General features: G+C 44.2%; 1 protein-coding gene across 1 annotated transcript in view; it reads left to right on the forward strand.

The window, feature by feature from the left end:
• Positions 1 to 4378: 4378 nt before the first annotated feature.
• Positions 4379 to 23927, forward strand: part of SERPINE3 (serpin family E member 3) — a 29685-nt gene continuing 10136 nt past the window's right edge. Inside the window, exons 1-5 of the mRNA XM_004433680.3 lie at positions 4379 to 4634; positions 9901 to 10131; positions 12149 to 12346; positions 14305 to 14503; positions 22006 to 22106. Of these exons, the coding sequence (XP_004433737.1) occupies positions 4379 to 4634; positions 9901 to 10131; positions 12149 to 12346; positions 14305 to 14503; positions 22006 to 22106 (985 nt within the window). The remainder of the gene's footprint in view (positions 4635 to 9900; positions 10132 to 12148; positions 12347 to 14304; positions 14504 to 22005; positions 22107 to 23927) is intronic.

Here is a 23927-nt window from a genome sequence, read left to right on the forward strand (position 1 = left end):
TGAGCATGAAAGTGACCTCAATGGTCCTTTCTTAAGATAAAATGGGTGGGGTAGAGGCATAATCCAAAGAACAAGACGTTTTTAGCCTTTCCTACTTATCAGGTACCCCACTAGGTGCTTTATAGGAGCTGTCTCATTTAATCTTCCCAGTGAGAGGTAGATATTCTAATGCCCATTTTGCAGAAGTGGTCACTAAAGCTCAGTGCAGTTCCGTGACTTGCCCAAGGTCTGTGGTTAGTAAGAAGCAGTGATTTGAGGCCAGGCCTCCCTGCTGTCTCTACTACGTCATACTGAAAGGTGCTGAAAGGCAAGGTCTAGCTCCTCCTTTTGAGTCTGTGCACTGGGTAACTATGAAGACTTGAGGGCCAGGTTGCAGGCGTGAGCTGTGACGGCAGAAAGCCCAGAGGCAGCCCTCTCCATCTTCTCCCTCCTGGGAGGACGGGTGGGAGCCCACCTGCACGGTTTCCCCTGAAGGACTTGCCATTTTGTCGGATTCCGCAGCATCGCGTGCTGGGTTCCCTGCGCTGCTTTCCGACTTATTCTAGCAGCGCCCTGTGGCTTCTTTCTCTGGCCTCCATGTCTCTAGGGGTCAGTGTGCTCTCTTTCCATGGCCAACTCCTCAAGGGCAGAGACAGTGGACTCTCTCCACACAACCCCAGACAAGCAGCCCACACAACAAAGAGGAGATGTCTGTGTCCTAATTATGTTCCAGCTGAATTAAAATGCAATGCTTCTGTCCTTCACATCAGTTTGGTAGTCCTCTGGGTTTGAAAGCGATTTGCTTATGCCTGTAAGAAATTAGGTTGTGAAAAATTAAAAATCGTGATTAAAAAGGTGCTGTACCTCATAGCAGTCTGTCTGCAGGAGAGTCACCACAGCGTCCCTGGTGAATGTGGGCAGAGTGGACACACACTCTGAGCCAACAGAGTCTAGGCTGGCCACCAAATGTCTTAGAATGCCACAGCCAAGAAGGATTTCAAGAGCCCTGGGGCTCCTGACAGACATCACCAAGACTGTGGCAAAGAGCATGAGCCTGGGAGTCAAGGTGGCCCTAGGTTCAAATCCAGAACCTGGGCAAGTACCTTAAGCTCATCAAGCATTAGTTTTGTTCTCTGCAAAATGGGGATAATAATGCATTCCTTGTAGGATTGTTGTGAGGATTCATTGCAATTGTGAATGGAAAGTATATAACAGAGTACCTGGAACGCAGTAAGTGGTCAGTAATGTTCCCTATGTTTTTGTTATAATTATGAATAAATACCTCGAAGAATGGAGGCTCCCTTAGCAGCATAATCAATATCCCAGCAAGATAGAAACAAGCATGTTAATCTCTGTCTACATGGTCAGAGAACGCAGTGACTTACCCAGGTCCACAGCTGAGCACACAAAAGAAAAATCAGTTGCAGTTCATCTTTCACTCATTCACTCTTTGAAATGTTTAACCTATACAGGAATTTTTTTTTCCATGTTAAGTTTCTCTAGCATATTTTATCTTGAGTATGTCTTTCAAAAGCAATTTAGAATGATAAATTCTTAGAGTTAGGAAGGAATATTCATAGAAGTCACACAGCCTGAAGTTTTTCCAATTTGGGAATCTTTTTACAAGCATCTCCCCAACCCCACCACTGGCAAATAGTGAATCAGCTTCTGCTCAAATAATTGCAGCCACAGGGAACTCACAATATTGGGAGACAACTCCTGTAAGTTACCATGGTTCTTCTCAGGGTCGGCTCTTTCTTCTTAAAACCATCAGCATCAACATCAAAAGTCGGCTCTCAGTGGACAAGACTCTAGATCCCATGAGAGCTGAGCCCAGGTTGCTGGTTCATTGCCACATCCACAGGACCCAGCACAGCACCTTGGAACCTAGCAGGCAAGCAAGAGGTATTTGTTGGATGGATGGATGGATGGATGGATGGATGGATGGATGGATGGAAGGAATGTCCTCTCTAGGTGCTATAAAATAAGTTGTACATATTTATTCCCTCATCATACTGAGTCCAAGACATGCAATACTGCACTTAGATCTAAATTAAAGATTTGAGGAGATTTCATGTGAAACAGTTATAGAACTGCAACTATCCTAAGACCTATAAACTATCCCAGGCTTGAGTGTCAGCAATAAAACTCTGCTTTAAAGTGATTAAAGGGTATGAGTAGTGGTCAGGTGAAAAACATTCTCACTCATTTTTAACACTAAAAGGTGCCTGAGAGATAATTACTAAGAATTGCATTCATTCCCAAATGTCTTCTTATTCTTTTTTTAATCTTTAGCAATATATAACCTTTCATCTATTTTGAACTTAATACAATGCCTAAGACATTAATAGACATGTATGTAATTCTGAATTGGTCACAAGGACAGACCTTTGACAGAATCTGTTTATACTTTCCCAAAACATGCATTTACTCCTGAACAACATGCTCTCTTTCTCAAATTAAGTCATTGAATTTATTAACTGTTGTATCTGAGAAGAACCAGATTGTTAATAGTGCTTATATTACAAATAAATGAGTACATTCACTTTTATTAATAATAAATAAGGCAAGTCACCCTGTCCCAATCTGATTGTGCCACATCTTGCGTTGTTTTCTTTCTCTTTTGCAGAATTTCATTTGCTAAAAGTTTCAAGGGCCCAATGACTGATTTATTGTTTTCTTCACAGGAGGAGGGGAGAAGCATTAGGTACCTGGTACCCAGCAAAAGCCCTGAGGGCAGAGTTATCAGTGGAATTCCTCACAGTGACAAAGAGCTAGAAGAGGGGTTCCTTGCTGGTACAACCAGGTCACAAGCCTAAGAAGGCTTGACGGGTGTGGCTGGCTCCCTCCCCACGGCCCGCTCTGTTTCCGATCTGGGCTTTGCTGTGCCCCTTTCCTGGCTCTCTGCAGGACCTCAGGCTCCAGGAATCTGGACCGAGTGGTAGAGACATCGCCGACAGAGACGGCAATTGCCAGCTTCCTCCCTGTGCTGTCTTGTGATTCAAAGCAGATTCTGCTCCACGTTTTTAAAAGGGGAGCATGTTAATGCTGGAGACCCACAAGAACAGACAAGCAAGGAAACGCAACAGTGCCCTACGAGAGTCCGTGAGTAAGCAGCTCATCCGTGGTGAACCATGGCGAGGACGTGGTCACGGGGAGCCCAGGGTCAGGAAGATCTGATTGTTGAGGGTCCTTGTGGGAGGTTATAGTTGCTGCAAGAGCACTGGGACTTGGTCATTTCACAAATGACCCTGGGCTGGGACCTGCTACCTCCAAACACACACACAGAAAGACACCGACACACATGCACATCCCCACCCCTACGATGCCAAGTCATCCAAGCCCTGCATCTTTGCTTGGCTGCAGGAAGGAAGAGGTGAGAAAGAGAGGACGCTTTTCCATCGTGGGCCTGTATCTGAAGTAAACACTGTTGAGTCCAGTGGCTTCACTTGTAAACGTCTCATAGGCAGTGATTTTGGACTGGGCCTCTCCCACACCAATCCTGTCTGATACCAAAGTTAGAACACTTAGCAAACACTGCTGTAGGCTGCATGTGTGGCATAGTCACTGAAAACACTTTGTGCTTTGCCTTTCTCTTCTTTGCTTGAATTTCCAGCTAATGATCTCTCTTCCTTGGAGGGGTACGTTTCTGTGGCAGGAGCTATATTTGTATAATTCTGCTCCCTGTCAAAGTGTTCTTTTTTATGAGAATAATTCACATCACAAGAATGTACAATTAGCTCATGCGTCAATATTTTAATGTACATTTATATCTCGATATTTTATATACCACTCATAGAAGACCAGGACTTGAGTCACGGGCCTGTTTCTTTCCCCATGAGTTTTCTTAAATGATTCACTGAGCTCTCTAAACCTCATCATCTCTATATTTGAAATATAATAGCAGCTACCCATTAAGATTGTTGTAATATTGAGAAAATACAAAGTCCTTTTAATATATCATATAGTTTATTATTATTATTATTATTAATGACAGACATGGCATAGCTGTAAGCTGGCTAAATACCAAGAAAAATGAGTAGGACGTACTTCTTACATTTCTTTTCCAACATAATGGTTTGCTTCTGGTCGACCAGGGCCCTGCCCAAGGTCAGACATCTAATAAGTGACAGAAGCAGGCCTAAAATCCAGGTCTTCCAACTTACAGTTTGGTTTCACAGTGAGTATTTCCAATGCAGACTCAGCAGGATGCAGCAGAGCAGGCGGGTGCAGGGTGGGACTGGGGGTGGGTAACTAAGGCTGCTAACTGAACATCTTCCTCGGCCATTCCCAGCCCCTGAACACAGAGCAGGGATGGCCCAGTTCTCCGTAGGATGTGACCGTCTCTCCCCTCACCTGCATCTCTTCCCTCTGAACTGCAGGAACACTCCCTGCCTCCATGGGGCCTCTCCTGTTCGCTCTCTTGCTCCTTCACTCCTGCCTCCCTGGAGGAAACGGCGACCTCCGGGAGGACCTGATGCTGCTGAAGACCGAGCTCGCACTTCGCCTCTACCGGAGCGTGGCAGCAGCGAGAAGTGGAGCAAACGTCGTCATTTCTCCAGCTGGCGTGTCCATCCCTCTGGAGATCCTGCAATTTGGAGCCCAAGGGAACACCGGCCGGCAGCTGGTAGAGGCTCTGGGTTACACTGTCCGTGGTAAGAGGGCTGCTCACTCTCCTGCTCTCTCTGCTGCTCATGCTCATGCTCAACTCTCTCCTGCTCACTCTCTCTCTCACTCATCTGCTCACACTCATGCTCACTCTCAGGCTGCCTCAGGAGGCAGGGAGCTTCCAGCTACCAGGGCAGGCACATAGAGAAGAATGACCACTTGGCAGGAATGTAGCAGAATGCACTTGAACTTTGGATCGTGGTTACCCTTGATGATTTTTAAGGTTCCCTTTCTAAGCTCAAGTTCCACGGCAGTTTTTCCATTTTATTTCACAAGCCCTTTTATAGTGCTTACTAGGTGCCAGGCAGTGTTCAGAGCATCTTGCAAATATTGACTTAATTATTTGTCATAACAACCCTATTGAGGTAGGTAATCATATTATCTCTATTTTAGAGAACAGCATATAGGCACAGAGAGTTTAAGCAACGTGCCCAAGGTCACACAGCTAGTAAGTGGCCGAGCTGGGACTCAAGCCCAGGCTGTCTGGCTACAGAGCCTGTACTCTTAACCAACCTGCTTTCATAAATCTGTGACTTCTAGCCAGTGCCATATCTAACAACATAATTTAATGATTCTGTATTTTGGAGCAGCTCTGCCAGCAGCGCCAAGAGTCTCATGAACACCAGGTCAGCCACAGCTGGCCTAGACTCAGGGTCTCTGGCTCAATGCCCCACCTCCTACCAACCCACCAACTCCATCCTAACACAGACACTCATGCTTCCTTTCCACATAAGTTTTTCTTTTCCGTCTTAGAGTAAGACGCCAATAAAAAAGGATGGGAGTCACAACTGTGTAAATTAATATTTTTTAGAAAGTACAGGAACTAATACCAACATAGTCTTGGAGAGAGCTTCCTTTGGGCCAGAATCTTGAGTTGGCAAGTAAAGGTTACCACTCAAGATGTCAGGCCACAAGGCACCAGCTGTGCTTCCCATCTCCCTCTGTCCATATCCTGTCCCCTGCCAAGACAATTCTCCTGGTCCTGCTGGCCAACAGACAAATGTGTTTTCTCTCTGGGGATAATTGAATACAAACATAAGTTATCAAGCTTAATTTTTCTCAGCAAGTGTATCATGGAAATGCACATGTCCATGAAGTTATTCTTCAGCCACATTAGAGTCAGCGCAATGCAATTCATCAAGTGCTTTTGAGCTCCTGCTGCGAGGGCTGGTGCTGTGCCAGGAACTCAGCCTCCAGATATATAAGGAAGCAGCTCAGTCTCATAGGAATGATGTGCATGGCAATACACTCGAACGCAGTGCGGGAAGTGTATTTATTTGAAATAAGTTGGTACAGAGGAGGGAATGATTTATTCCACTGGCAGATCAGGAAGGCTCCCCAGAAGACATGACATCTGAGATGGGTTATGAAGAATAAGTAGGAATATGAAAGAGGGGCAGACGTTTCAGCCTTAAAACAGAGTCTCACAGAAGTCAGGATTAGGGGGCAATGGGAAACGCAAGTGTCGCTATCCTGCAGAGAAAGGGAACTGACCACAGTCAGTTCTCTGCTGTCAGATATAGTCATGGCACCTGGATAACCAAACATGATTGGCAGGGTTTCCACAGAGCTCATTCAAGAATCACCAACTGCCAAGAATGCTTAATGGTCTAACTCCATGGAACATTATCCCACCTTTTGTTTTCTTACTCATAAACTGCCTCATTATCTCCTGGAGCCACAGTTAATTATTATGAACAGGAATGTGGCACTTACCGAGTTCTAGTTAATAGAATATCCTGTACTTTGGTTTGCCCCAGGATAGCTCAGAGAATCATGTATGTGCTGCTTAAACCAACCTGCCAGTGCCAACCACCCGCCCTGGCCCAGTCTTTCTTTTAAAAATCAATACTAACCAAGACACATGTGTAAAAAGCAGTAGCAGCACATCCCAGGGTCTGGGGGGCATTGTTCCTGTTCACTCAACAGAAAGATCTATCCAAGTTTGCAGTGGGCACATCAGCATGGTCTTCTTCTCACTGCACATATCCAGCCAGTACATGACAACCAGGAGCTGTGCCAGGATGCGCCCCTGCTGGTCGTATGAGCACAGTGAGACTCAGAACAGACACCAGTGATGTCCCCAAAGACATCAAGGACCCTTGTTTTCACCACATGAAATGCACGGTTTCCCAATGTTCCAAGTTCTAGGGATTTCCGTTGTTTTTCCAGGTAAATGAATAGAGCTTTCTCTTAAGCACAAGATCGATGCCAGGAACAGAGGCCTCAGAGATGGAGGTGGCCTGGCCCCTGGGAAAGAATTCTCTTTGATGTTGCATGTGGATTTCACTTCTATAGTCATTATGTCATTTGATCCTCACAGAAACCGCATACAATTGCTAGGCCTCTATTAATAACCCCCATTTTACAAATGAGACAAGAGGGTAACACTTTGGCAAGACTCAGCTCACCCAACAGGCAAGTAGTGGAGCCAGGATTCGAGTTCCAGATTTTCTGACTCCAAATCCCATGTTCTTTCACAATTCCTTAGCTCCACTCTAAGCCACTGAGTAGTTGCACAAATACACAAGGACCTTGCCTTCTGTATTTTTCACCAGGGACGTTCTCATTACTGTCTCAGCACAATCAAACCTTTTGGACATCATCCTAAACTTAACCCTCTTTTAATTCTCTGGCAATTAAAACATCAGGGTCACAAAGATGTTTCTCGTAGTTTGAGGATTTTTTATATATTAACCTTGCAAAGTCAGGACCCGCCAGATTCAGCGTCACAGTCAAGAAGTTCAGTTCAGCAAATGCATTAAAAAGGAAAGTGCTCTTCACGCTGGTCTTGCAAATGAGTTAAAGGGCTGGTCTGTCTGCAGCACAACTTATGAAAACACCATTTCTCCTTCTAGCACTTTCCTCCCACTCTCCACCCATCCAGGGACCCTCTCCTCAAACCCTACACGCCTCCCCCACTATGCTCTGATCTCCTGCTGCCCCCATGGTTTTCCTTCCTTCTGTCCTCCTTCCCTGCTCAGCATTCTATTAGAGCCACCTAGCCCCTCTCCTGCAAGAAAGACGGCTTCCTAGGAAGGGGAGGCGGAGAGGAATTAAGCCAGCAGTGACAGGATGCTCTTTCATGGGCTGTGGGGGAGGCCAGTTTGTCATCACTCACATCCGTCCCTTTTGCCCCATCACGAACAGGGACCTAGGAAACTCGTAACATGACATACGGCAGAACAGCAGGCTTTGTGCTCCAAGAGGAAAAGGCTTTCCCGAGCAGAGTGCTCCCAGCCCGCCTGTCCTTCACCTGTGGGCGGGAGGGCAATGAAGCACCACCTCCCACAACCCCATGGCACTGAACAAGTTTATTAATTTGTCTGAGCCCCAGCTCCCTCATCTAGAAATGGGGATCATAATAGCACTTAACTCACATGGTTGCTGAAAGAATTAAATGTGATCATGAATATAGAGTGTTTAGCACAGAGTCTATGAACACCATCAACCTTCAGTATTTTAATGCTGGTGATGTATATTCCAGCAGCGCCTAGAACAGCTCTTCCTGTGTGCAAATGGGCAGGGACATTTCTCTGGTGGAGAAAAGATTTCTCAAGCCAATTTACTTTGTTATTTTAATGTGTGTGTCTGGCTGAAGGAATACTGGTCCCAGATCGTGTGACAGGACAGAGGGGAGAGCTCTCTGACAATACTCTAAGGTCACACTACACTGTGGACCAGAGAAATGTCTCACTTCGCCCCTGCAGACAGTCAACATTCTACAGGCACATGGTTCTATAAACACATACAACTTTCCTCAGTAGAGGAAAATCTGATCATAAGTATTTTTTTCATGTATTTCTTTTCTCGTTAAAATAAAAGGCAAGCGCTCAAGTTAGGCTGTAATTCATGAGCTATATATTCTGAGTCCTTTTTGTACAGTTGCAGATTCTAAGCAGCAGCTTTGGTAGCGAAAGTTTTGTGGTCAAGTGAAATCTGTCTGCAACTATGGTCTGCAGCCTGGTGGCTGGGGGCCCTGGCTGGGGAGTATTCTGGGTGCCCGTGCCCCACGCACCCACCCCAGAGGACTTTGGCTGGGGAAGTCAGAGGTCTGCTGCTGCCTCCTGGCCTGGCCTCTGCGACATGAAGGGTGTCAGAGTGGATGGACCCCAACCAAGTGAGAGAGTCATCTCAACAGGTGCCCTGGAAGAGCTGGATGGGGCAGGGTGGTGCAGGCAGAGGGCACAAAGCATGTGTCTCACAGGGGAGATTTGTGGAGAGCCATGGGGATGTGCCCAAGAGGAAGGAGAGGCAAGGAGGACAAGGGGAAGGCCACGTTCCACAGCAGCCTGCACAGGAAGGGCACCTGACCGCTGGAATAGCCCAGCTTGCAGGTGTCAGGAGTGGGAAGCTGGGGATACTCAGCTGTGTCCTGACTTGCTAGTGTGCGAGAGGCCTCACTGCAGCTACAGATGCCTAGAGGAGGATAAGAGCCGCAGCTTCTGAATAACAGAGTAAGAAAGAAATCCACTACTGATTATGGAGAAAAGGAAGCAATCTCCTGTGTAAGCAGTAAATAAATAGAAGTCTAGCTGCCAACCAAGAAGGGGGAAACTATTGACTCTCTCAATTGCTTATTATTTCCTCAACATTCTTGCAGGTTCTTGTTGACATTAATAACCTGAGCTGTCTGCTAGGTCTTAGGGAGATGGGGAATGGGAGGCGTTCTTACCTGTCCTCTGTGTTTCTCAAATTGAAGGCATAGTTCTAAAAGAGGCTGCATCTGAATGTCACTCAGGCTTATGACATGCAGTCATGGGGACGGATTGAAGGCCCTGCACAAGATATACTGACAATTCAACACCCCGGCCACCATCCATCATTGTTACTTGTGAGGTTGCCCAAAATCGATTGACTTTGTGAATATCTGAAGCCCCATCACTCTGCACATGAGACCTGTGGTTTTCCCAGCTCTCTCTATTCTAGCACCAGTCAACATCTCTGACTCCAAAAGTTAGGAAAGACTAGCCTCTGGAATGTTCATAGTGCTTTTCTATTTGACTTAATCACAGCCTGATTTCTTCCAGATCTAGCGTGGGTTTTTTTCCCTAACTTCTTATCTGCAGGTCCAGGCTAATTCCTGAGCGATTTAGCTATGACATTCCCAGATTGACTGTACATGGTGGGTGAACCCTATTAAACAAGAGTGGAGGTGCTGGGGCCCCATTTCAAGGCACTGTGCAAATGGAGTTGTGCTAACTCCTTACTCATACTCACCAGTGTCAATTTATCCCAACACCTTTTTCACAGACCAAAGGGTAAAAGACTTCCTGCAAGCCGTTTATGCCACACTACCCAACTCCAGCCAAGGCACCAAGATGGAGCTGGCCTGCACCCTTTTTGTGCAGGTGGGAACACCGCTCTCCCCCTGCTTTGTGGAGCAGGTCTCCCGATGGGCCAACAGCAGCCTGGAGCCAGCCAACCTCAGCAAGCCCATCAGCACCATCCAGGACAATGAAGGGGCCTCCAGGCAGACCACAGGTAAAAGAAAACCGTCCGCCTCAATGAGGCTAATGTCAGAGGGCTCTAAGGAAAGATTCCACTCATTACTTGTTAGAAGCCATGAGGATGGGTACTCAGGCCACTCTCAATTGCAGCAGAAGTTTGTCCTCTTGGGGGACCCTACATTGAATGATGTCCTCTATGAAGCAAGCAAAGCTGACTTTTGGCCCCCTACTACCTCTCTCTCCCTTACATACACACAAACCGAAGGGGCTCTTCAGAGCCTCCCACCTCCAGGGAGCCCTGCAGGCTTTGTCCCATGCAGCTGTCCCCCAGTGAGTCCCCCTGAGCCCTGCTCTCATCTACAATTAACCCCCTGTGATAGCAAAATGCAGTAGGAGCCAAAAAAGTGGTTTCTTGGGAATTTAGCTTAAGGAAATAATTCAAGAGAAGAAAAAGTTATATGTGATAAGATGCTCAGCCCAGTGTTATCAAAGAAAAAGACTTACAAACAACCTAACTGTCCAGCAAGTAGGGATGATTCAGTGAATTATAGCACCTGCATATCATGCAGCTATAATTATTATTAAAGATGATGAAAATTACTAACACTTACTGAGTGCTCAGTTTATTTATTTAGCACTCTTCTAAGTCCTCCATGTTTATTATCTCAGTTCACCCTCACAGTCATCCTAGGAGGGAAGTGCTATTATGGCCCCCATTTTAAAGATTTTATTTATTCATTTTTTTCCCCCCAAAGCCGCAGTAGATAGTTGTATGTCATAGGTTCACATCCTTCTAGTTGCTGTACGTGAGACTCGGCCTCGCGTTGGACGGAGAAGTGGTGCCTCGGGGCGCGCCCGGGATCCGAACCCGGGCCGCCAGCATCAGAGCGCGCGCACTTAACCGCTAAGCCACAGAGCCGGCCCTATGGCCCCCATTTTACAAATGGAGAAACTGAGGCACAGAGTGTTGGGTCTCCCATCCAGGTCCCACAGAGCCAGGATTCTAACCCAGGTAGTCTAGTTCCAGCACCTTTGATGATTACAGAGGTTACCAGAAATAGGGTGAACATTCAAAACCCACTGTTGTTTAAAACGCAGACTAGAAGGTGATGTGCACTTTAAGACTGAACTGAGAACAATATATGCATGGATGAGGAGGGCAGAGTTAAAATGCAAACACAAAGATTTCTATTGATGAGAAGCTACCCTCCTCTTTCTCTCTTTCACAATATCTTTTCAATTTATTTAAAAATGTTTAATTCCCCATCTCAGCTCGTTGTGCTGCCAGGGGCCCAAGGCCACAGTAGCTGCTCTCAATCCCCAGGGTGGATTGTCCTCTAAGAAAGAGAGGCAATTGGTGCGGCCGTGAAGAGCCTGGAGTCCAGGGCCAGGCTGCGTGGGTCCAAATCCAAGGTTTCTGTCTTGGGCAACTGGGCTGATAGTGGCTTTGCCACTCACAAGTGCGTGACCTTGGACAACCTCTCTGAGCCTTCGTGCCCCCATCTGTAGAACTGGGGACAACAAAAGAATTGTTGGGAGGAGTCAGTGAGGGTTTGTTAAAGCATTTAAACAGAGCCTAGCACAAAGCATGTGTTTATCAAATAAATAAAGGGCTGGGGCAAAAACTGCCCCTTGAGGGGCGATCAGCCTGCTCCTCTCTCTGGTAACTGGTGGGATCATAATGACCACGCCCTGAGAGTTGTCTAAGCAGAGGCTCTGCCAGGAATGAAGCTCTGCTGTTGGGGCGATGGGGTGAGGCGGCGACATTGTGCAGCATCTCCTATCACAGCACCTAGGCCCTCCCAGGGGTCTGCCTGAGCAGTGCTCCCTAATGCCTCCTGGACAACGGCCCCAGCCGGAACCAGCCGGAGCATCCCAACCTGTTCAGAAAAGAACAAAAGCATGGTCTTCAGCAACAGCTAGTTATAAACACTACAATTCCACAACTAATAGACACTAACAAGCAGGCTACAAACCCCACTTCAGGGATGCCTCAGCACCCCCCAGAGTGTGCACGGGTGTCAGCAACACGGTCGCTCTCCCCCTTGCAGGTGAGGGCCCAGGTGGCTTGACATGGGAGCGCAGCGACACAGCACTTGCTCAGCTGGCGCTTGTGAGCACCATGTCCTTCCAAAGCACTTGGCGACAGAGATTCTCCTCCATGGACACTCAGCTCCTGCCTTTCACCTGTGCCCAGGGCCTCATCCTCCAGGTCCCCATGATGTACCAAATGGCCGAGGTCAACTACGGTGAGCTCCTTCCCCATGGCCGGGCTGTCTAATGAAAGGAACACGAGGGTGAGAGGAGTGTGGGCAGGAGAGGAGGCCAGGTCTCTGCTCTTAAAGGATCGGGCTGAGTTTCTCTGTGGTCCCCTCTGCTGTCTGCTGGGTGTGGAGTAAGGCAAGACCAGTGAGCCAGGAGACTCAGAGAAGACAGTAAGAAGCCAGATGGGGAAGAGAAACCCAGTTTCATGCTTCACATTTCCCTCTGCACTTAGTAGATGGAGGAGTCTGTGTAAAACCAAAAATGTTTGGGCCAAACCCCTCCCTTGGCAGGCACCACCATAAAATGAAGACTCGCTTCACTGCTTGATGCTGAGAACAGATGGAAGATTGAGCGTCCAGTCTAAAAGGCTCTCAAGAGCATGCCCACACTGAAAGTGCCACTGGTCCTAAAATACTGTCATTCTTCCTGCCCACCCTGCCTAATGGTCACTCACCCCGGTCAGAGTGGGGGTACACAATGCCTGGCAGCCCCATCTCAGCAGACCGGTGTGTGATGTGGATGCTTCAGTGGGACGCCAGCATGGCAAGGGAGGAAGGGACCCTGCCAGCCTGCCCATATACACCTTCTCTCCGGTCACACCTGGCAACCCTCATTTGCAGGCTCAGCCCCCTCCAGCTGTGGGACTAACTATGTTCCTCTTCAGGGAAAAGCCAGTGAGACTGAAATCAGTGTTTTAGGAACTTTGGCATTTGGAAAACTTGCTAGTCATCCTGCTCTGATTCCATGCAGGACACATAGTGAGTGCTCAGTGAATTTATTCATTTGTTTATTCAACCAATAATTATTAATTGAGGTCAAGCAAGACGAGAACAGAAGAACATCTACTGGATAAGTAAACATCCCTTTAAGATGTATTACAGTTCTTGTTCCTAACACTTTCCTGTTGCCTCCGTGACCCGTGCTGGTTGACCTGACTGTCAGCTGCGCTATCGCAGGCAGGCTCCACGACACTCTTGTTCTTCCCTTGACACCCAGCATGCAGTGCACAGGGCTGGCACATAATGGACGCTGAACAACTATTTATTGAACAGATAAAGTAAGGAGTATGAAGCAGGCACCCGTCTTTCCCCATTGAGCCTAAGATTTTGCCTTAGTGGCCAGCCAGCTCTGCTGCCCCACAACACTAGGGCCCAGGCCTCACCGTCCTCCCCAGGAAGGGATCCGCCTGGAGCTCCGCCTGAGGCTGGGGCTGCCAGGTCTCCCCGGCACCCCTGGATTGCTCCATATTCCTTACCCTCCTTCCCCATCACTGGGTGGCGCCACTGCCTCTGCATTCACCAGCAAGCCTCGCTGGGGCTCCCTGTCTCTGGCCATCTGTGTCTGCTGCTTCTGAAATCATGCTCTGCCCAATGGGCTAGACTTGTTCTTGGCCAGCCATTGCCACTGCCCACAAGCTCCCAGCTGCCCATCCTGAGACCTAGTTGTTTAGGTCACAGGTTACAAATCATCAGTCCCCAGATCAAATCCAGCCTGGACTCCTGTTTTGTCAGGACTATGCAGTGTTTTAAAAATTGGGAAATTTCATATGACATCTGGGTTTAGAGCTTTCGTGGAAAGATAGGAAGATCTAGCACAAAGAGCCTGGGTCCCCACATGACCACAGTAAGACAGGATTGGAGTGACTGGCCCTTTAAGACAGGGTGTATGGTTCTCCCACGTGCCATTGTACCCACTGTGCCCAGCCACAACAGGCCCTGAGCCCTGTGAGGGTATCTTAGAGATTCTAGGTCTTAGGATCAGAAAAGATGACCAGAGCACCCAACAGTCTTGGCCTCAAACTGCTTCCTGAGGGTGAGGTGGACACCTTGTTAACAAAGTGCATCGTTTCCAGTTCTGTGAGCAGGCCCATCCCAGGGCCTGGCACTGTTTGGTTCCCCTGGCTCCTGGGACAGAACTAATCCTCCAACCACTGAACCCCCAGGCCAGTTCCAGGACCCTGCGGGCCATCAGGTGGGGGTGCTGGAGCTGCCCTACCTGGGAAGTGCAGCGAGTCTGCTCCTGGTGCTGCCTCGTGACAAAGGTACCCCACTGGCCCGCATTGAGCCACACCTCACAGCCAGCATCATCCACCTCTGGACCTCCAGCCTGAGGAGAGCCAGGATGGATGTGTTCCTGCCCAGGTGAGTAGCTGTGTCCTCCTTGTGGGGTGCCCTGCAGCCTAACCCAGCCGACCGGGCCTGGATTAGAACCCAGGCAGTCTGATGCGGGTCTGTTTGTGACCACCGGGCTGACTTGTCTAAGGCATCCCTAGAGGTTAGGCCAAGGCGGAGTTAGCCTAGAGTTCAGGTCCATTTCAGAGTCACTGCTGACTAGCTCATGACACAGACTGAAAGGAGCTAATTTCCTGGGGTCTATCTCAAGAGGAGACATCCTGTCTTCACTGGGCCAGACCGGAGCCCCCAGACCTCCACTCCAGCATCACGCCACGGCCAGTTCTCTGGGCAGGGAAAGAAGAGCAGTCAGTTCCTTTGGAGGAATGTTCCCTGAGTCTTATTACATCCTCAGAGTATACAACTGTCATTTTTCAAGAACCAAAGAGGCAAGATAGCTAATATAATTGAGCAAATACAGATATAATTCTGAACAGAATTAAGGCATAAGAATTGAAGACTTTAAGTCTCTGTGCTGAAAGGTCTCATTATTTCTAAACAGAGGTAAGTCCTTCTTTAAGAAAACCCAATAGGTACAAATACAAATTGCCAAAAAGTTAAATGATGATGCTAGATTTTGTTTTTCCAAAGGAAAACCTATTTGCAAAACTCATTACACTACAAAAAGATTCCTCATTGAACTTCCTTAAATGCTAAGCTTTTTGGTACATTTGAAATCAGAGTAAATTTATAATTAATTTGTAGACCAACACTGAGCTAGGAATGTTGTCCAAGCGCTCATTTTCAGCATGCTGCTTCTTCCTTCTCTTCCCTTCTGGCCACCGTGGCCTTCTCCACCCACCAGGCTCTCAGCAGTGCTGAGCCAGAGGCCTTGGCAATGCTCCTGTCAAGGAGTTAAAAATAAGTTCAGGCACTGTAATAAAAACACACAAAGAGAGCCCCAGGGAGTTAAGGGCCAAGGTCTAAAGCGGGATCTGGCATAGCAAGGGCAGAAAGCGAACTTAACTCTAAGATAAAGCCTATCTCTCCAAACCAAATATTTGGACCCCAAATCAAAGCACCAAGACTGGATATTTCAACAGATCTCTCTAGCAAAGAGGAGAAGTAACCCTAATCTTTCTGTTACATTTGAAAGAAGCTCAGAGAGGGAAGAGGAGCTTTCAATGTTAAAAGTAGAGAGAAAATGCAACCTGGTGCAGGAATTTGCCACAGTCTTTTTGGGTTTAGGAGACAGATGCTGGCCTCCTCCTGGAGCAGCCGATGTGAGGCAGAGGCCCCAGGGAGGTGCCTGCTCCACTGAGAACCCTCCATGGTCTCTGCTTCTGCCTTTAGAACTCACAACCCCCTGAGGAATGATCCTGAAAAACATTGGAGAACAGGGAAGGGACGGGAAGGCAGAGATGATAGTAAGCTAGGTATTAGTTAACACTTGACCTCATCCTGATAAATTTTTTTTATCTCCCTAAGACTATTAAACCTGCTCTCCAAGGAAAGAAGTGTTCAGGGAAATAGGGTTATTTCACAAGCCAAACTAACCAAGCAAAAAAACAAAAATGAAAAACTAGCTTTAAACCCTTTAGGGAATAAATAGAGAAAGAAGTAAAAACTATTTTAGGTCTAGATTTGGGTACAAAACTTTGGACCATAGTAGACACAAGTCAGCTTTTGGGTAAGAACTTACCTCTAGTTCCTCAAATCATTCATTCACCATTTAGTATGACCTGTTCTGTAGTCAGCTTGCATTTTTCATTTAGCAAGAGCAAAAACTTTGCATACCATGGGTAGCAATGCAAAAATTGTGTGGCAAAACATCACCAAGCAAGTAAATTCTGGATGAATTATGACATCTAGCTTCCAAAGTAAACTTTTATTTATTTACAAAGAAATAAAATAAAATGTATAAGGACTATTAGTCTTCATTACGGACATTAGCATCCCAAAAGAATAATCAAGAAAATCAACAATGAGTGGTAACAGGGGTCATTTATATCTGTAATGATGTAATGCCCTACAAGAAAGACTAATAATGTCAAATATATACTTGTTTAATGAATAAAACAGTTTTTAGGTCAACACAGTAGGAAGCAAAGCATGAGCATTTTTTTCTAATATCAGAAGTGATTAGATATATTTTTAAAGTCCACCAGGTCTCATATATCCAAAATGAGTTTTGCCGTTCCTTCAAGGAGCTGCTGATCATCATCGTGTGTGATTTATGCTTTTCTAAGGGTATTTTCTTTCCTTTTTTTTGAAATTGAGATATAATATACATACCATAAATCCATTCTTTTAAAGTGTACAATTCAGAGGTTTTTATTATATTTGCAAAGTTGTACAAACATCATCCTATCTAATTCCAGAACATTTTCATCATCTCAAAAATAAACTCCATACCCATCAGCAGTCACTGGCATTCCCCCTCCCAGCCCTAGACAACCACTTATTCTCTCTCTATGGATTTGTCTATTATGGACATTTCATATAAATTAAATCATACAATATATGGCCTTTTGTGTCTGACTTCTTTCACTTAGCATAATATTTTCAAGGTTCATCCTTGTCATAGCACATGTCATTACTTCCTATGGCTGAATAATATTCCGTTAGGTGCATTTACTACATTTAGGTGCCAAAACACTTTTTGGCTTGTTTCCACTTTTTGGCTACCACAAACATTTACATGCACATTTTTGTGTGGATATATATTTTCAATTATCTTGGATATATACCTAGGAATAGAATTATTGGGTCATGTGTTAACTCTATATTTTATATTTTGAGGAACTACCACACAGTTTTCCAAGTGGCTGCACCATTTCACATTCCCACTAGAAATGTATGAGAGTTCCAATTTCTCCATATCCTCATCAACACTTGCTATTGTCTTTTTTTTTTTTTTTTTAAGTTCCTCCTCATGTTTAATGGGTACAGAGTTTCAGTTTGGGATGATGAAAAAGTTCTGGAGTGGATAATGCTGATGGTTGGACAACAATGTGAATGTACTTAATGCCACTGAATTATACACTTAACGTGGTTAAAATGGTAAATTTTATGTTGTGTACATTTTACCACAGTTTTTTAAAAAAGCCCCTCTTCATGGAGGAAGGGAGGTTGGGAGAGGATAAAGACTGCCTTCCCAAAATATGGATTAAAAAGTAGGGATGTTACAAAGTTCGCATTCAGGAACTATATAGTTATTCTTAGTTATATTAGTTAGAATGCATTCACCTTCTCTGCCCCCCCAGCAATGTCCTCTTCTCTGCTTTGACTTCCTTCCCTGGCTGGAGGCAAGATGGCTGCAGCCTGTCTGACCTCACATTTATGTGTAACAACAACTGTAGGAGAAAGCCCCCATCCTTTTGATTATAGCCATTATAGGCAGTGCAAAGCGGTATCTCATTGTGACTTTCATTTACATTTCCCTAAAGACTAATGATGTCAAGCATCTTTGCATGTGCTTCTTGGCCATTTATCTATCTTTTTTTGGAGAAATATCTACTTGAATTCTTTGTCCATTTTTAAATTAGTTGTCTTTTTATTGTTGAGTTGTAATAGTTCTTTATATATTCTGGATACTAGTCATTTATCAGGCATATGATTTGTCAATATTTTCTCCCATTTTGTGGGTTGTCTTTTCATTTTCTTAACAGTGTCCTTTGAAGCACAAACATTTTTAATTTTGATGAAATTCAATTAATCTTTTTTTCTTTTGTTTCTTGTACTTTTTTTTTTATTTGAGGTCATATCTAAGAAACCATTGCTTAACCAAGGTCACAAAGATCTACATCTACGTTTCTTCTAAGAGTTTTATAGTTTTAGCTCTTATATTTAGGTCTTTGATCCATTTTGAATTAGTTTTGGTATATGGTGTGAGGTAGAGGTTCAACTTCATTCTTTGCATGTGGCTATTCAGTTGTTTCAGCACCATTTATTGAAGAGACTATTCTTTCTCCCATTGAATTTTCTTGGCACCCTTGTCTAAATCAATTGACCATAAATGTATGGGTTTATTTCTGGACTTTCACTTCCATTCTATAGGCATAAATGTCTATACTTTTCCCAGTATGACACAGTTTTGATTACTGTACTTTTTAGTTTGTTTAGAAATCAGGAAGTGTGAGTCTTTCAACTTCGTTCTTTTTCAAGATTGTTTTGGGTATTCTGGGTCCCATGCATTTCCATGTGAATTTTAGGATCAGCTTCTCAGTTTTTGCCAAAAAGGCAGCTGGGATTTTGATAAGGATCGTGCCGAATCTGTAGATTAATTTGGGGAATGTTTCTTTCTAACAATATTAAGTGTTCCAATCCACAAACACGAGATATCTTTCATTTTATTTAGGTTTTCTTTAGTTTCTTTCAATGATGTTTTGTAGTTTTCAGTGTACAAGTTTTACATTTCTTTTGTTAAATTTATTTCTAAGTATTTCTAAATATTTTATTCCTTCTGATACTATTGTAGATGGGATTTTATTTTCATATTGTTCATTGCTAGTATAAAGAAACACAGATGATTTTTGTATCTTGATCTTGTATCTTGCCACCTCCACGAACTCATTTATTAGCTCTAAGACTTTGTGTGTGTGTGTCTAGATTCCTTAGCATTTTCTATTTACAAAACCAAATCAGGGCCGGCCCCATGGCTTAGCGGTTAAGTGCGTGCACTCTGCTACTGGTGGCCCGGGTTCGGATCCCAGGGGCACACCGACACACTGCTTCTCCGGCCATGCTGAGGCCACGTCCCACGTACAGCAACTAGAAGGATGTGCAACTATGACATACAACTATCTACTGGGACTTTGGGGAAAAAAAGGAGGAGGATTGGCAATAGATGTTAGCTCAGAGCTGGTCTTTCTCAGCAAAAAGAGGAGGATTAGCACGGATGTTAGCTCAGGGCTGATATTCCTCACAAAAAAAAAACCAAATCATCTATGAATAGAGATAGACTTACTTCTTCTTTTCTAATCTGGATGCATTTTATTTCTTTCTCCTGCATAATTGCCCTGCACATCCTTCAGTACAATGTTAAATAAAAGTGGTGGACATCCTTGTCTTGTTCCTGATCTTAGGGGGAGAGCATTCAGTCTTGCACAGCATCATGCTAGCTGTGGGTTTTTGTAGTTGCCTTTTTTCAGGTTGAAGAAGATCCTTTCTATCCTAAGTTTGTTGAGTGGTTTTGTTTTGTTTTTATGAAAGGGTATCAAATTTTGTCAAACGCTCTTTCTGCATCTATTGAGATGATCATGTGGCCTTTGTCCTTTATTCTATTTGTATGGTGTTTTACATTGATTGATTTTCACGTGTTGCACCCACCTTGCATTCCTGGGATAAATCTTGCTTGGTCATGGTGGGATTTATTTGTTGCTGGATTCAATTTTCTAGTATTTTGTGAGGATTTTTGCATCTATATTCATAAGAGATATTGATCTGTAGTTTTCCTTTTTTAATATCTTTGTCTGGTTTTGGTAAAGGGTGCTTTTTTTACTCAAGATATTTTAGTAGCATTTCTTCTGGTCTGGCCTTCGTTGCCATACCAAAAAAATCACTCTCATCTTTTATAGTCACACCCCACTTTTACTACTGTTTTTAATTTACTAAAAATGATACTACCCTATTTTATCCCTCACCATAATCACCATACTTGGCTTCAAACATCCCTTAGCTCTTTCTCAATATCATTGAGAAACAATAAAACCACAATGGTAACAATAAAGTGCATGAGCTATGCTGGGCATTGTTTTGAGCAATTTACAAGGATTATTTTACTTAATCTTCACAACACTAAGAACCAAGCACTACTATTATGCTCATTTTACAAATGAAGAAACTGAGGCAAAGAGAGGTAAAGTAACTTGCCCCACATCCCTCAGCTAGGAAGAGGCTGGGCCAGGATTCAAACCCCGGCACTGGATTCCCAAGTTCACACTCTTCACCACTATGTTTCAGCATTAAGAGTTTTCAGGGGCTGGCCCCATGGCATAGCAGTTAAGTGCTTGCACTCTGCTGCTGGCAGCCCAGGTTTGGATCCCGGGCACACACCGATGCACCACTTGTCAGGCCATGCTGTGGCTGCCTCCCATATAAAGTGGAGGAAGATGGGCACAGATGTTAGCCCAGGGCCAGTCTTCCTCAGCAAAAAGAGGAGGATTGGCATGGATGTTAGCTTAGGGCTGATCTTCCTCACAAAAAACAAAAAACAAAACAAAAAAAAAGAGTTTTCATAATATGTGTTTTAGGTATTTAAGATCATTTCAGAAGAGGTAGTCCAAAATTTTTTGAGAAATGTCAGAATACTTGGAGAAAGCACATACCTTTTTTTGAAACTATTCTGAAGATCTACAACATACATTTAGGAGAAAATCGGATACTTTTGGTTAAAATATTGGTCACATTGTCTTGTACAGCAACAGAGACCTTTGATATTAAATGGTTTTGTCCAGTATTTTTACTCTCCTACAAGTTTTGCATGGTTTATAGAAAAAGACCACCTAAATTCCACTTTGAACTTCTTTATTTTCAAAGAAAAATAATGTCAGTAGTCCTTTTAAAGGATGCTTCCACAGTAAAATTTAAATACCTTGCCCTTGGGGAAATATTACAAAGTTGGTGTGCTGATTCTTCCTGCCCTCTGGACTTACTAGGAAAACCAAAGTTTTCACCTGCGTTTTTCCCCTGCTGGGCGTCAAAGGCACACACTGCACACAGCAGTCATGAAAATAAGTCTTATCAAATGAGACTGTCTATTAATTGTTAGTTAGTCAACAGCTTCTTTTCTGCACCTACTATGTGTGAGATGCCACACGAGATGGGAGGTAGCATAGTGTAGACAACAAGAGCGAAGGCTCTGCACTCAGCCTCGATTTGAGTTGAGCTCCACCACGCACTCATTATGTCATCTTGGGCAAGTTTCTTAAACTCTTTAAGCCTCAGTTTTCTCATCTGTAAAACATGAGATTAATAATAACAGTTATGTGAACATGAAATGAAATAATCCACATAAAATACTTATCAGAGTGCCTTATGGTAAGCACTCAGTAAATATTCATTATTATTAAGCAATAAAAAATTGACCAGGATAGCCTCTCTTCTCAAGAAGTTTCAACCTCATAAATAACAGTAATAGGAAGAAGAATGTTCTATACATCAAAAGAGTAGAACAAAGTGTTAATGGGGCTTTAAGAACCAAAGGTCACAAAAGAGCTGGAGATAAGAGGAGGAGATAAAAATTGAATTGGGCTTAGAGGAAAGGATAATAATTCAAAGGCAATCAAGGGAGATGGGGGAGACCTGGAAAGAACAGCAGGAGCAAAGGTACAGAGGTGGGAGAGAGCCTTGTGTGGTCAAATGAGTCAGTGGGTAGGGTTTATGGGAAGGCGCAATGGAAGATAAAGCTGGAAATGAGCCTGGAGATCCCTGACTTCCAAGTGAGGGAGTTTGGACGGCATGTGGTATGTATGAAAGTATATTGAGTGACAATTTTAAATGAAAGTTGATGGTTTGTTTTTGTCTTTTAGATTTAGGATCCAAAATCATTTCAACTTAAAAAGCATTTTAAATTCTTGGGGAGTCACTGATCTTTTTGATCCACTCAAAGCTAACTTGAAAGGAATTTCAGGTAACAACAGTTCTTCTTCCAAGCTTTTTGGCATTGTGTCTGGGGGAGTTTTATCATACTTTGATTAAGGAATTCTCATTGTTTCTACAGAGCCTTCAGTGGTAAACAGCCAGAGTTAACATTATTTAAAAGAATAAAGAAAGTGCTTTGCTTTGGACTTTGTAGAGGAGGGGTATTTCTTGAGACCTCTAAGCACCATTTTCAGAGACCACCTTTAGAGTGAGGTCAATGGCCATAGAACACAATACAACTCACCCTCTGTCTGCCTATCGTGATTAGGAGCACACCAGAGACATTGGGGCAATAACAGGGCACTTTTTTCTGACCTCCTGCTGTCATGCGAGCCTCACAGTCACCCTTTGCTTCTACCTCCTCTCCCTGCCCACTCCCAGTACCTCTTCTGCCTCTTCTAATGAGCTAATCTTGAAACTTTCCCTCATCCATCTAACTTACTTTCTTCAAATTACCCATGCACCTGTAACTTTGCCCTAAAATGTTCTCCTTCCCAGAGTCCATGTTAAATTTCTCTGCCCATAGCAGACTACTACCAATCAATAAGAGCTGTGTTTGCCTATGATCTGACAGGGAACTTACATCAAATATTAAAAGAGAGTGGAATGCCAGAACCTTATTTCCCAGAATCCTCTCAGGAGACCATTGGCTAAACTTTTGCCAACTCCTAAGGCTCAGGTTTGGCTTTGCTCTGGATAGTAGTAAATTATCTGTATGCAGATGTCACTGTAGCAGGCATTTTCATTGACCTTGACATTTTCCTTGCCTATGAACTTGAGAATCTCTATTTTGAATGCTAGAACCTCATAGCACAGAGAAGTTTTCTAAAGCTCTGCTCAGATTCTTCTTTCTTAGGCAATCACAGAAAAAAATGGGAGTTTGGTTCACAACAGAAGTCTTGGCTTGGGCTTTAGATGTGACCAGACAGACTAATTGGGAGGGTTAGTTATCAAATAAAACACAGGAGGAAGGATCTATTCTAGAGAATTTAAAATTCACCAACTCTGCACGCCTAAACATGCAAAGAGATAAGCAAAGTAATAGGCAAGTTTGGATGCAGTGCCCCCAACAATGCCTGGGTACCCAATAAATATTGTTGACTTGGTTGAATGACTCAACTATAAATTTTCCCTAGTGGCACAGGTATAATCTGATACTGTAGGGAAAAGAGGAAGACTAAAGTGAAAGAAACACAGGGCAAGTAAACAGAAGGGATGAAGAACTTGAGTGCACTCTATCTTTAATAATGTACAAAATCCAATCCGTGTCTTCTTGTGACACTGGAGCTCAGCCATGGCATCTCTGTGTTGATGGTGATATTATTCTTCTTTTGATCATCCTAGTTCCAAACTTTGAGGCCATTCTTAACCTTTTCTTCCTCACCACTGCATTCAATTAATCACTATGACTTACTGATTGCTGCTTTGTAGCTCTTAAATCTCTCTCCCTTTATGTCCTAGAAGTATATCTTAAAATGCCATCAATCCAGTGTCTTCAAACAGGACTGAGCTTAACCCACATCACACAGCTCCCCTATTGGTAAAGACTTCCAAGGCCCATAAACTCCTCTGACAAGATCTAACAAGCAACCTAGTTTAAAAAGTACCTTTTTGACACCTAACATCTTTTTTTATAATGCAATTCAAGTCTAGTTATATTTGTTCAAATCAGCAGAACTATAGGCTCATGGATCTGGGTTGTTAAATAATTATCAAGCAATTACCATGTGCCAAGTGTGAACCTTGCATTCACGTTTCCTACTGATAAAACATACCAGGCTTATAATCTTCTCCCATAAAGTTTTGTTCC

This window comes from Ceratotherium simum, chromosome 10, assembly GCF_057802395.1.
Source record: "Ceratotherium simum simum isolate JZ-2026a chromosome 10, ASM5780239v1, whole genome shotgun sequence".
NCBI classification, from domain to species: domain Eukaryota; kingdom Metazoa; phylum Chordata; class Mammalia; order Perissodactyla; family Rhinocerotidae; genus Ceratotherium; species Ceratotherium simum.